Genomic DNA, 13653 nt, shown 5'->3' with positions numbered 1-13653 from the left:
AGTTATAACAGGACAGCAGTCACTGATTTCCATAAATTTAATATATGTGAAACATATAGATAGATAGATAGATAGATAGATAGATAGATGGATAGACAGAGAGAGAGAGAGAGAGAGAGAGAGAGAGAGAGAGAGAGAGAGAGAGAGAGAGAGAGAGAGAGAGAGAGAGAGAGAGAGAGAGAGAGAGAGAGAGAGAGAGAGAGAGAGAGAGAGAGAGAGAGAGAGAGAGAGAGAGAGAGAGAGAGAGGGGTGGGGGGTGGGGGGGGGAGTAGTGCATCTTGGCGATGATACGGAATATGGCGAGTCATGACACAGAGGGAGGGAGCATGATACCCGCCGCCTCGCCCTTCCTCCGGTCCGGTGTTTTGGCTTCAACACCGTGGAGGCCGCCGCTGCTGCCTCACATTCCTGCACGCTGCTGCCCGAACACTCACGGTGGTCAGTTCATGCTAACGCGTAATAATGAGCAAGCAATAATGATTAGGACATAAGAGCTGCGTAGAACAAATAAAGAAACAAACGTTGAGGTTATAAATCATAAACTTTTTACGTAATATTCAATACACGGAATATGGTCGTCTTCTTCCTTTATGGGCGTCCGTTGTCCTGCCCGCCTACACCCTTTCCTGCTCTTCCTTTCTCTCTTATTTTTTGCTCTCCGTTTTTCTTCCTTTTTCTTTTTTTCTCTTTTTATTCTTTCGTTTATTTTGTTTTTCATAATCCTTCTGTCTCTTCCTTTCGTGTTCCTTTTTTCTTTCATTGTTTCTTCCATTTTTTCTTTCTTTCTTTCTTTCTATCTATCTATTTTTTTTCTCTCTCTCTCTCCACATCTCTAGTTTACCAGGCGAAGAGGAGGAGGAGAAGGAACACAAAGAAATACAAAGGAGGAACAAACAACAGCAGACCTGATGGTCCTTACGAGGATGTTTGTGACAAGCTACACTAACTATCTAATCAAAGGTGGAAGATGAAGGACAGCAAAGGCGAAGGGTCCTCCCCACCCCCCATCCAAAGCTGGCAGGAAAGGAAAACAAACAAACATGCAGCATAGAAAAACTGCAAGGAAATTATGTAGGAAAGAGGAAAGAACTACCATTACTGCTACCACTAACCGGGCGATAAAAACGGACAAGGACACCAGTATTCGAAAGAACTTAACGTTATTACGACAATGAGTAATATCTTAGTTGCTGGTCGGATTCAAAACACTTATCTAATCTATTCTTGAAGGCCGTAACTGTTGTACTATCAACGACATCACAGGGTAAAGAATTCCAAATATTAAAGACTCGATTGAAGAAGAAGTGTTTGGCTTCGTGCGACGAGAATTTATCTTGAAATTGTTATTTCTTCTTGTTCTATTTAATCGATTAATTGTAAAGTAATCTTCCGCATTAATATCACTGAATCCTTTAAACATTTTAAATACTTCTATTAGATTGATACGTATTCTTCGTTTTGATAGGCTGAATATATTTACTTCCTTAAGCCTTTGTTCATAAGATAAATTTCTCAACCTAGGAGTCATTTTTGTTATTCTCCGTTGAACCCGTTCTAACTTTTCTACGAGGAGGAGGAGGAGGAGGAGCTGAGGGATAACATGGGGGGAGGACTTTTCCATCGTGACGCCAGATCTTTCCTGACAGTTACGTCCGCGAACCTTCCCTCCCGAACATAACATTAAGGCAGACGTGTTGTTCTGTGCATTGTTTTCCGCCCCTGTGTCTGTCTGTCTGTGACTCTGGACGCCGGGGTGATTGTGCTTTGCTTCCGTCATCTGTCTGTGCCTCTGTTTGTGTGTTTGTGTGTCTGTCTGAGGTTGATTACGTGCTTCTTGTTGGTCTGTTACATGGTTTGCGTTTGTATGTCTACCAGTTTGTCTGTGTTCTGGGATGTTCATATTTTGTATTATTTTGTCTGTTAGGGAGTGAGGGTGTTCATCTGTCTGTCTGTCTGTCTTTCTCTGTCTGCTTCTTCATCTTTGTATGCCTCTCTATTTCTCTATCTTTGTCTTCGTGTCTGTCTGTTAATATTCGTATCTTTGTTTGTCTGTCTGTCCCGTGTCTGTATCCTCGTTTTTCTGTTTATCTTTCAGTCTGTCTCTCCGTTTGTATCTCTTCCCTTCTCTCTCTCTCTCTCTCTCTCTCTCTCTCTCTCTAAGCACCCCCCATATACACATACACACATACACACACACCTCCCCTCCCTCCCCTCTCAGACATTCGCATGTTTCGCAAAAATTCGAAAACAAATTCAAATCGAAAAAAGTTATCTGAAAACTTGTGATGGATCGATCGAAGAAAAACCGCAATGCAACGCCGACGTGGGCAAAAAAAAAAAGGTTAAGGACGTAAGACGGAAATGATGATGTCAGCAGGAAAAATTTTACGTATATATGTGTGTGTGTGTGTGTGTGTGTGTGTGTGTGTGTGTGTGTGTGTGCAGTCGTCCCTTGCTCCTTAACCTCTATTGCGTTCACGGTCCACCTCACCGCCTGACTACAAATGAAAATCAGAGCGAGAGAGAGAAAAAAAAATGAAGGTATTGCCACTATCAATATTATACATGCAGAGAGAGAAACAATAACCGCTGAGCTGACTTCGCAATGAATTTAATATTATTGAAAAGAAACATAGGAATGAATAATAATACTAGTAATAATAATAGCAAGTCAGTCAGTTGCACCAATTAGTCAATAAGAAAAGAGAGAGAGAGAGAGAGAGAGAGAGAGAGAGAGAGAGAGAGAGAGAGAGAGAGAGAGAGAGAGAGAGAGAGAGAGAGAGAGAGAGAGAGAGAGAGAGAGAGAGAGAGAGAGAGAGAGAGAGAGAGAGAGAGAGAGAGAGAGAGAGAGAGAGAGAGAGAGAGAGAGAGAATTAGTCTGTTCCGATATCTTTAATCTATACGATGCCACTCCATTACGCTGTCTACCTGCTATCAGTTCTACGCATGATATGACCCCCCTGAGGCAATATCTTTCTCTTAATCAACACTATATTATCTTCAACCTTTGCTTCCGAATTACTGATGTTCGCTTCCTGTCCCTCCATTTTTCTTTACCTTCTTCTTTGTGCGTCTCCAAGGTCACCCTCTTGCTCTTTAACACGCACATACACAGACACCTACACCCCATACGCAGGAACATCAACCAAACAAGCAAACAAACATGTACACACTGAAAAACAAACACCCAGGCGGCAACACCCAACAGGATTAATTACGCAAACCCCGTGAGGTGGGCGCCATCGAACCAATTTACTCAATAACCGCGAAGTGTCAAGCAGCAGACGGCGCCACCTGAGTACTCTTCAGCCCTTCGTGAGTGCTACCAACGACGCCTTTATCAGATAGCGAGAAGAGGGAAGGAGTGAGGGAGGGAAGGAGGCTGAGAGGAGACGGGGTGAGGAGATTAGAGAGGGGTAAAGGCATTGAGGGGGGAGAGAGAGGGTACTTGAAGCGAAAGGTGGAAGAAGAGGTCACAGTGAGGTGGTAAATGTAGTGAAGGAAGGTGAGGAGGTGTTGGTGGAGAAGTGGGGACGAGAGGTTACAAGTGGAGAAACAATAGGAGAGAAGGGAGACAAGGTAGGCGAGGAGGAGGAGTAGGTGAAGAAAGGGAGATGAGTGGGTAAGACCTGAGAGGCGGGATGGAGGGAGGAAGGGAGATAAGGGAGATGAGGAGATATGAGTGGGGAAGGGGCAAGGAGGGGGAGCAGGAATGAAGAGGAGGAGTAGAGGGGTGACGAGGAGGAGGAGGAGGAGGAGGAGGAGGAGGAGGAGAATATATGGGTGTAGAGGAGCCAAGTCTTGCCAGGAAAGCCGAAAAAGCCATTAATCAACATGCGGCTTCCATCCAAAGGTGGAGATGGTAGTGGAGGCGGCGCCGGCTGGTTTGTGGATGCCTGAACGTGTGGCTGACGGGTGGTGTTTGTGTGGCTGACTGGTGGCTGTTCCTATGGCCGGCTAGCGACAGTCTGGTGTTTGAATGGCTGGCTTAGTGGTGTTGGTGTGGCTGTTCTGCTGTCTGGTGGGTGTGTTTGTGGCTCTGTGGCTCTGTGGCTGGCTATTGGTGTGGCTGTCGGTTTCTGTGTGGGTGGCTGTTTGAGGGTGTCTGTGTGGCTCTGTGGCTGGCTGTTGGTGTGGCTGTGTCGGTGTCTGTGTGGGTGGCTGTTTGAGGGTGTCTGTGTGTCTGTGTGGCTGGCTGTGTGCCTAAATGTGTGTGTATGTGTGTGTGTTCTCGTGAAAGGTTAAATGGATGTTGATTTACTGCATACACCTACACAACGTAACCATTTTTTCAAGACCAAGACCTATGAGTAATGACAAAATAGCAACAGTCGCAGTAATAATAATAATAATAATAATAATAATAATAATAATAATAATAATAATAATAATAATAATAATAATAATAATAATGATAGAGGTGCATTGACCATTCCCTCATCACCTCAATATCATTTCAATTCGTAACCGCGCACACTATAATAATAACGAGGTCTCGAGAACCAACCATGCGTGAAGAGTGAAATTTGTGAGAATAAACGAAATAAATATCCTGAAGCGGAAGCAGAAACAAATAAAATACATATAAAAAAAACCTTACAGCGAAAAATAACAAACAAAAAACAAACAAACAAGAAAGGACACAAAAACATAAACTCTAACAAAATAAATACGTACTTATCTTCACTATTAACATTATCCTTTCATTTCCGACGTGTGTAAGGTTGCTGCCAGGGATTGAGCGGTCGAGCCGTAAAAAAACGAGAAAACATTTACATAGTCACGCAAAGGAGGAGAGTGAGGGGAGGAGAGACGGCTGGGCTGAGATGTATAGAGGAGGAGAATATGAAGAAGTGATGTAAACAGAAATGGATGTTGGAGTGAAGGTGAAGGGTGTGAGTGAGAGAGATCGGGAATGAAATAAGTGGAAAGAAGGATATGAAGAAGAAGAAGAATACGAAGACGAGGAAGAAGATGAAGAAGAAGAAGAAGTAGAAGAAGAAGAAGAAGAAGAAGAAGAAGAAGAAGACGAAGAAGATGAAGAAGAAGAAGAAGAAATGGAGGAAAAGAAGACCAAGAAAAAGAAAAAAGAAGAAGTAGAAGAAGAAAAAAAGAAGAGGAAAAAGAAAAAGAAATAAAAATAGGAAAAGAAGACCAAGAAAAAGAAGTAGAAGAAGAAAAAAAAGAAGAAAAGGAAATGAAGCAGTAAAAAACCAACAACAAGTAGAAACAAAACCAAAAGAAAAAAAAGAAAAAAAAAAGAAATGGGTCAGTCAGCACCACATTTACACACTACATCAATCTGCCACAACGCAATCACTGGCCCGTAATAAAGGGACCCGCGGCGTGACGAGGCGTGAGGGAAGACAAAGCGATTCAGATAACAGGCGAGGAGAGTGGGATGACGCATTCTCTCCTACGAGCGATACACATCCATATCAACCTGTCATCCTGCAACTCGCGGGCATCTGTATCACTTTCTCTCGGTGGTTTCAGGTTATTGGGGTGACCAGGGACGGGTGGGTCATTTTGTCTTCGAAATATAAACGAAGAAGAAGAAGAAGAAGACGAAGAAGAAGAAGAAGATGAAGAAGAAGAAAAAGAAGAAGAAGAAGACGAAGAAGATGAAGAAGAAGCAGAAGAAAAAGAAAAATCGAGGAAAAGAAGACCAAGAAGAAGAAGAAGAAGACACACATCCACATCAACCTGTCATCCTGCAACTCGCGGGCATCTGTATCTCTTTCTCTCGGTGGTTTCAGGTTATTGGGGTGAGCAGGACTGAGGGTGGGTCATTTTGTCTTAGAAATATAAACGGATTCACTCCCACCCACGATACACATGCACATCAACCTGTCATCCTGCAGCTCTCGGGCATCAACATCTCTTTCTCTCGGTGGTTTAAGGTTATTGGGGTGAACGGGGCTGGGTGGATCATTTTGTGTTAGAAATATAAACACATTCTCCACAGCCTATCACTCGTTATCTCTCCAATTTCCATTACTCGTTCAGTCACACTGTTTTTCATCGTATCCATTCCTTATTCTCTTATCTTTCATCGTATCCTTGTAGCCTAGTCATACATCATCTCTCGTATATCCATGGCGCGCGGCTTACACTGTCCTGTCCATCCTGTCTATCCTTCTCCTCTCTGACATCCATGGCAGCTGCTTACACTGTCTTCCATCCTATCCATCCGTCTCCACCGATACATTCATCCCAAGCTCCTTACACTGTCCTATCCATCCTCTCCATTCATCTCCTTTCGTTCATCCATGCCTCGTTCCCCCACGCTACCATTCACTTTACTCATCCATTTCCTCTCCCTCACCCATGACACGTTCTCTCGCACCGTCATTTATCACGGCCAGCCATCTGCTTTCCTTGGGCCTTTCCTGCCTCCCCCCCCCTTTGTATTGGATTAAGATTTGACGGACAAGTAAATGATCTGGAAAAAAATCGATAAACAAAAGAAATAAAGAAGAAAGAGAACGTTGAATGAATAAGATGAAATAATGTATAGTAGTTCTTGTCTTATTTGTTGTTGTTGTTGTTGTTGATTTAAATAATTAATACGAAACAGCAATAACAAAAATAAGATGTATCAGTAATGCTTGTTCTATTATTATTATTGTTATCATCATTATTTTCTTCATCCTTAACATTCTAAACGAGACGACCAACACACACAACACCGCCATCATCTCGATAAACAAACACGCTGGGATGCAGTGTGATAACGTGTTTAAAAAGCATTGCACGACGGGGGGAGGAGGAGGAGCGGGAGGAGGAGGAGGAGGAGGAGGAGGAAGAGGAGGAGGAGGAAAATGGGGAAGATAAAGGAGAGGAGGAGGAAAAAGAGGAAGAGTAGGAAAAGCCCACCATATCGAAGAAAAAAAGTTGAAAGTTATGGAAGGAGGAGGAGGAGGAGGAGGAGGAATACATAGGAATACATAGGAAGAACAGACACCAGAAGATCTATCGGTCTATGGTGAGGAGGAGAGGAGGAGGAGGAGGAGGAGGAGGAGGAGGATCAGTAAGAGGAGGAGAAGTAGGAGGGGGAAGAATAAGGAGAGGAGAAGGAAAAGAGGAAGAACAGAAAAAGCCCACAATATCGAAGAAAAAAAAAGTCTAAGGTTATGGAAGGAGGAGGAGGAGGAGGAGGAGGAGGGGGAGGAAGGGAAAATGGATGGGTAGGAGGAGGAGAAGAAGGAGGGGGAAGATAAAGGAGAGGATGAGGATGAAGAGGAGGAGGAGGAGGAAAGGAAAATGGACGGGTAGGAGGAGGAGAAGAAGGAGGGGGAAGATAAAGGAGAGGATGAGGATGAAGAGGAGGAGGAAGAGGAAGGGAAAATGGATGGGTAGGAGGAGGAGAAGAAGGAGGGGGAAGATAAAGGAGAGGATGAGTTGAAGGAGGAAGAGCAAGCGGAGGAAGCCATATCGAGAAAAAAAAATGCTGAGAGTTATGGAAGGAGGAGGAGGAGAACAAGGGTGGGGAGAAGGAGGAAGAGGAAGGGGAGGAGGACAAAGGGGGAGGGGTGCAGAGGGGGGGGGGTGCAGAGGGAAAGGTCACCAAATCGAGGACAATATAAACATTAACTCGAAGAAAATCAGGTCACTCCAACATCCGCCGCCGCCACCACCACCACCACCATCACCACCACCACTACCACCATCATCACCACTATCATCACCACACACACACACAGGACAACCCCAACCCCCACCACCAACATCACCACCATCACCACTACTACTACCATAACTGTCATCACCCCTATCATCACAACACACACACACACACTCACACACACACACGACCCCCACCCTCACCACCCTCACCACCATCACCAACACCACCGCTACCACTACCATAACTGTCATCACCCCTATCATCACCACACACACACACACACACACACACACACACACACACACACACACACGACCCCCACCCTCACCACCATCACCACCATCACCACTACCACCACTACCACTACCATAACTGTCATCACCCCTATCATCACCACACACACACACGACCCCCACCCTCAACACCATCACCACCATCACTACTACCATCACCACTACCACCACCCTCATCATCACAATCACAATCACCATTACCAGTGTCACGATCACCAGCACTATGACCGTCACCACCGCCACCACCACTAACACTGCACACTGAGTCACCGAAGAAGCATTCACCATCATCACCATCACTAAGTCCTCACCACCATGACGATGAAGAAGAAGATGAAGCTGAAGAAGACGAGGACGAGAATGAAGACGGAGGGGAGGAGGAGGAGGACGACGAGGAGGAGGAGGAGGAAGACAAGTAGAGAGGTGGTGTTGTTGTTTGTGTTACGGTGGTGGTGGTGGTGGCAGAGAGATGGGGAGAGGGAGCCAGAGGGTTGTGTTGTTGTTTGTGTTTGGTGGCGTTGTGTTTCTGGTTGTGTTGCTAGTGGCAGTGTGTTCCTCCTTCTGGTTGGTCAGTCTCTCTGTCGCCTTGTGTTGCGGCAGAGACGAGGAGGCGAAGGTAAGAGTGAGTGTGGGTGGGAGCGTCTGTGTGTGTATGCCAGAAAGAAATGAGAGAGAGAGAGAGAGAGAGAGAGAGAGAGAGAGAGAGAGAGAGAGAGAGAGAGAGAGAGAGAGAGAGAGAGTTAGAGATATAGAGAGAGAGAGATAGAGAGAGAGAGAGAGAGAGAGAGAGAGAGAGAGAGAGAGAGAGAGAGAGAGAGAGAGAGAGAGAGAGAGAGAGAGAGAGAGAGAGAGAGAGAGAGAGAGAGAGAGAGAGAGAGAGAGAGAGAGAGAGAGAGAGAGAGAGAGAGAGAGAGAGAGAGAGAGAGAGAGAGATATGGAAGGTAACAGGATACAGGAGATGAACTAAGTCATCAAGGTTCTTGAGAGAATCATGTGAACTATCGGAGGAGGAGGAGGAGGAAGAGGAGGAGGAGGAGGAGGAGGAGGAGGAAGAAGAAGAAAAAGAGGTAAAAGAAGATGAGGAGGAAGAAGAAGAAGAAAAAGAAGAAGAAAAAGAAGAGGTGGAGGAGGAGGAGGAGGAGGAGGAAGAGGAAGAGGAGGATAAGGATAAGGAGGAGGAAGAGGAGGGTAAGGGGAAAAAGGATAAGGATAAGGAGGAGGAGGAGGAAGAGGAGGAATGAGAAGGAGAAAGAGGAAGAGGAGGAATGAGAAGGAGAAGAAGAAGGATGAAGAGAAAAACAAGAGGAAGAAGAAGAAAAGGAAAAGGAAAAGGATGGAGGAGAAGAGACAGGAAATGAAAGAATGAATGAAAAATGACAGGACGGAACTTTGGCAATAATGACAAGGGGGGAGAGGAAAATGTGATGGGTAAAAGGAGGGGAGAGAGGACACGGGGAAGGTCAAGACTAAACTGAAGGAGAAGAAAAATGCAAAAAAAAAAAAAAAGTTGGCTAAGGACGGGAAAGGGCCAGAAAAAAATATTGGAGTAGGGAAAAAGATAAAGTGAACAAAAAGGAGGGAGGAAAATAAGAAAATGAACTGAAAGAGGAGGAGGAGGAGGAGGAGGAGGAGGAGGGGAGAAAGGTAATTGGAATGGGAAACGTGAACGAACGAAGAATAAAGAGGAGAAGGAAAAGAAGTGGGATTAAAAAAGAAAGAAAGCAAGGAAGATGAGAAGAAACGAAAATAATAAGAATGAGAATGGTGCGGGAAGGAGGGATAAGGTCAAAACAGGAGATGGAAAGAGATTATGAAGATGATGAAGAAATTAAGTGACAAAGTGGAGGAGACGATGAGAAACACGAAATAAAGTGGAAAAAGAACCAAGAAACATGCATATAAAAGTGATAGATTTATGGGAAAAGGTGAAATAGGCGAGGGGAGGATCAGGAGGATGAAGACGAGGAGGAGCAGGTGGAGAAAAGGGAAAAAAGAAATGAATGTGAGAGGAAACGAGATGATGGAGCATAAGTCGGATCTGTGTTCAAGGAAAACAAAACGGTGGGGGAGGTGGGGGAGAAGGGAGCGTGGAGAGGGGGGGGAGGGAGATTCAAGCGGAAGGAGAAAGGAAGGGAGGGGGAGGGTCAGAGATGGGGGACGGAAGTGGGAGGGGGGAAAGGTGAAACGTGAAAAAGGAGATCGGAAAGGGGTGAAGTGATGGGGGGCTGGACAATGGAACCACGTGAAGGGGGAGGGGGACACTGGGGGGAAAGATGGAGGGATGGAAGCTGCGGGTGGGGGTGACGGCAGTGGAGGCGGTGGGTGGGATGATGGGGGTGGCGACAGCAGAGGAGGAGGAGGAGGAGGAGGTAGCAGCAGCAGCGGCGGCATGAGGATGGAAGGGTAGGATGCACAACACTTCCAGGGCGAAGGAGATAGAGCGAGGCGGAGGCGGCGGCCATGGCGGCGGAGCGGGGTATGGCAGGGCGCCGCGGGGGCAGGGATATTTACCATGGCGACTGTTGATTTTCCAGGGCAGGGGCGGCGCCCAACACACACTATTCCGTCAGAAGGCTGGAAGGCGAGGACGACGGGGCGGCCGGTGAAGGCGATGAGCAGTGGCGGGAGGGGCGGAGGAGGGGGGTGCCGGGCCGAGTCGAGGCTGCCAGAGGAAGGTTGGGGTGCCGATCAGCCTGCAACACTCCTTCAGGACCCCTTCGGCCACCACTCCTGCGCAGATCCTCGGCAGCTGCAGCGCCACCACACGCTGCACAGCACACGCCATACACAGCACCCTCCGCCGCCCCTACAACTCGCACGGGCCCGGGACACACGCCCAGCACACCACAAACACACCATTGATTTTTGGGCAGGACGCTGCCACGCACGGACTCTGCACGCTGCCGGGGTTTAAAGGGAATGGAGTGATGGCCCCGCACACCCCCCGGCGCCCCATCAGCCCCTGTAGCACCACCCGGCGACATCTGGCACTCACCTGTACGTCATCGGGGCACCTACCACCCAGCCGCACCGTCTTTCGCCCAGCCTCATACCACAACAATCAACTACTCTCTACTTGGAATGATTAGTAACGGGACGCCGAGCCACACACAACTGTCACATACCGGAGACTTGAACCGCATCTTACGACCTATACTCGGGTAACTGGTAACGGGACACCAGTCTACCCTGATCTGCCCTCTGCCGGGACGCGAAACACAGAATCAGGGAAAGAATATACAGGTTACTGGAACACCTCGATGGACTCTGCACCACTAAGCACTATTGACAGTACCAAAACCCACTACCAAACCCCCCCCAATACCAACCAAATACACCCAAATACCGATATCAACAATCCCACTGCACCAGATAGTACCACCCACCCACTAGACAACCCAATATAAACACCCACACACTTGCACCACCCAGCACCAGCACCCACACACTTGCACCACCCAGCACCAGCACCCACACACTTGTACCACCCAGCACCAACACACACACACTTGCACCACCCAGCACCAGCACCCACACACTTGTACCACCCAGCACCAACACCCACACACTTGTACCACCCAGCACCAACACACACACACTTGTACCACCCAGCACCAACACCCACACACTTGTACCACCCAGCACCAACACCCACACACTTGTACCACCCAGCACCAACACCCACACACTTGTACCACCCAGCACCAACACCCACACACTTGCACCACCCAGCACCAGCACCCACACACTTGTACCACCCAGCACCAACACCCACACACTTGCACCACCCAGCACCAACACCCACACACTTGTACCACCCAGCACCAACACCCACACACTTGTACCACCCAGCACCAACACCCACACACTTGTACCACCCAGCACCAACACACACACACTTGTACCACCCAGCACCAACACACACACACACACACACACACACACACACACACACACACACACACACACACACACACACACACACAAACATTGGTACCACCCAGTACCCGAACCAATCATACCAGCAAGTACCAAGATCCACCCACTTGAAAAAAAAAAAAAAAACTACTACACCAACTACTACCAATAGCAACCCATCCACCAGTGATCCACTACTATCACTCACCTACCAAACCCCCCACAGAAAGCATGTCCATTAAGACCCACCATTCACCCACCAAACGAACCACAAAATTCACTCATCCGCTACAACATCGATTAGTGCCAACACCTACCCTTACCGAACACCCACTCCGATCACTCAACACCCACACCCAAAACCCACCCACTCTAAGTAACCACCCGTCACCCCCCATCCCCCAAAATAAACCCACCCAACGCAGCGCCGCCAGACTTCAAACTTTACAGTACAATATTATTTTCTTTCTTTTCACTTTTCGGTCTCGACTAAGTTCATCTTCCAAGAAGCGGTCTCGTGGGTCTCATCATTCCGCCCTTCCACTTCAGGAGGGAGGGAGGGAGGGAGGGAAGAGAGGGAGAGAGGGAGGGACGGAGGGCGGGAGGAGGGGGAGCAAGAAGGAAGCGAGAATGGAGGCCAAGAGAATGAGCAAAGGAAGCGGAGGAACAGGAACACTAAGAGGAGGAGGAGGAGGAGGAGGAGGAGGAGGTGGACGAGGAGGAGAGGAGGAATAAGTGGAGGAGCTGAAGAAAATTAGTACTTATATTTAACCCTAAGAGATAAAGTGTCAAACTGAAGCCATAAAAATTTAATGTCCAATTTTCTGAAATAACTTATGATTATAATGATTACTATTATCATTATTGTTATTATTACTATTGTTATTATTATTATTATTATTATTATTATTATTATTATTATTATTATTATTATTATTATTATTATTATGCACACTTTTTCCCTCCGCTAAGTCAATTTTGGTTCATTACTCTTTCGTTCCTCGTCCTTTGTTCATTCCATTGTGTCTTCCTCGAGGCTGTGTGTGTGTGTGTGTGTGTGTGTGTGTGTGTGTGTGTGTGTGTGTGTGTGTGTGTGTGTGTGTGTGTGTGCGGGCGCTCGCGAACATCAAGGTTGCCTTGCAGTGCCTAAGTGAAATGCAACAAATTGGTTCCGCAGATTTTCTTTGTGACTCTCTCTCTCTCTCTCTGACATCGATAATTCAGTATAATCTTTAAATATTTACAATCTTGTTACCTTTTTATCTTATTCTTCTTTATCTTATTCTTCTTCATATTTTCTTTAATGTTTTAAATATATCTTTATTTTTTTCTTGCTTTTTAAATTACTTTATTTCTTTCACTTTTTTTATATATCTTCATGAATATTTTCTTGTCTGATCATTTATTTTTATGTCTGGCCTCTTTGCTGTCTTTTTGTATATTTGTTTGTCTGTCTGCATGTCTGAATCTCTTTTTCCTTTTGTTTATGTTTCTATCTAGTTATCTATCAATCTCTCTCTCTCTCTCTCTCTCTCTCTCTGTCTCCTCTTGTATTTATATCTACCTGTCTTAACATTTACGCATCTTTCCCTTCATCCATCCATTAATCAATCTTTTAATCTTGTTGCGTCTACCGGATAATGAGCAAACATTGTGTGGTTACAAAACGCCACTCCATGCACCTGCCATCAGTCGCTCTTAATTAAGCACCTCATGCCTGGCTGACGACGAGGATCGATGAATACATCTCTTTTCTTATTACTCTACTGCATCACTTATTTCACGAGGGTGTTTTCATCGGCTGGCTCCCTA

General features: G+C 46.3%; 1 protein-coding gene across 12 annotated transcripts in view; it reads right to left on the bottom strand.

The window, feature by feature from the left end:
* The window catches only part of LOC127004508 (uncharacterized), a 43761-nt gene extending 32529 nt beyond the window's left edge, over nucleotides 1–11232 (bottom strand). For 4 of the 12 annotated variants that reach the window (XM_050872303.1, XM_050872307.1, XM_050872312.1 and 1 more), the window contains exon 1: nucleotides 8235–8305. In XM_050872303.1, coding sequence (XP_050728260.1) covers nucleotides 8235–8240 — 6 coding nt within the window. In that variant the 5' untranslated portion in view covers nucleotides 8241–8305. Of the gene's footprint in view, nucleotides 1–8234; nucleotides 8306–10434 lie in introns of those variants that run through there. The other 8 variants (XM_050872301.1, XM_050872304.1, XM_050872302.1 and 5 more) reach the window with 7 other exon arrangements.
* Nucleotides 11233–13653: the final 2421 nt, after the last annotated feature.

The sequence above is a fragment of the Eriocheir sinensis genome, chromosome 28, assembly GCF_024679095.1.
Source record: "Eriocheir sinensis breed Jianghai 21 chromosome 28, ASM2467909v1, whole genome shotgun sequence".
In the NCBI taxonomy this organism is placed as follows: Eukaryota; Metazoa; Arthropoda; class Malacostraca; order Decapoda; family Varunidae; genus Eriocheir; species Eriocheir sinensis.
Note: the sequence above shows the minus strand (reverse complement) of the source record. Positions and strands in the feature narration are given on the sequence as shown.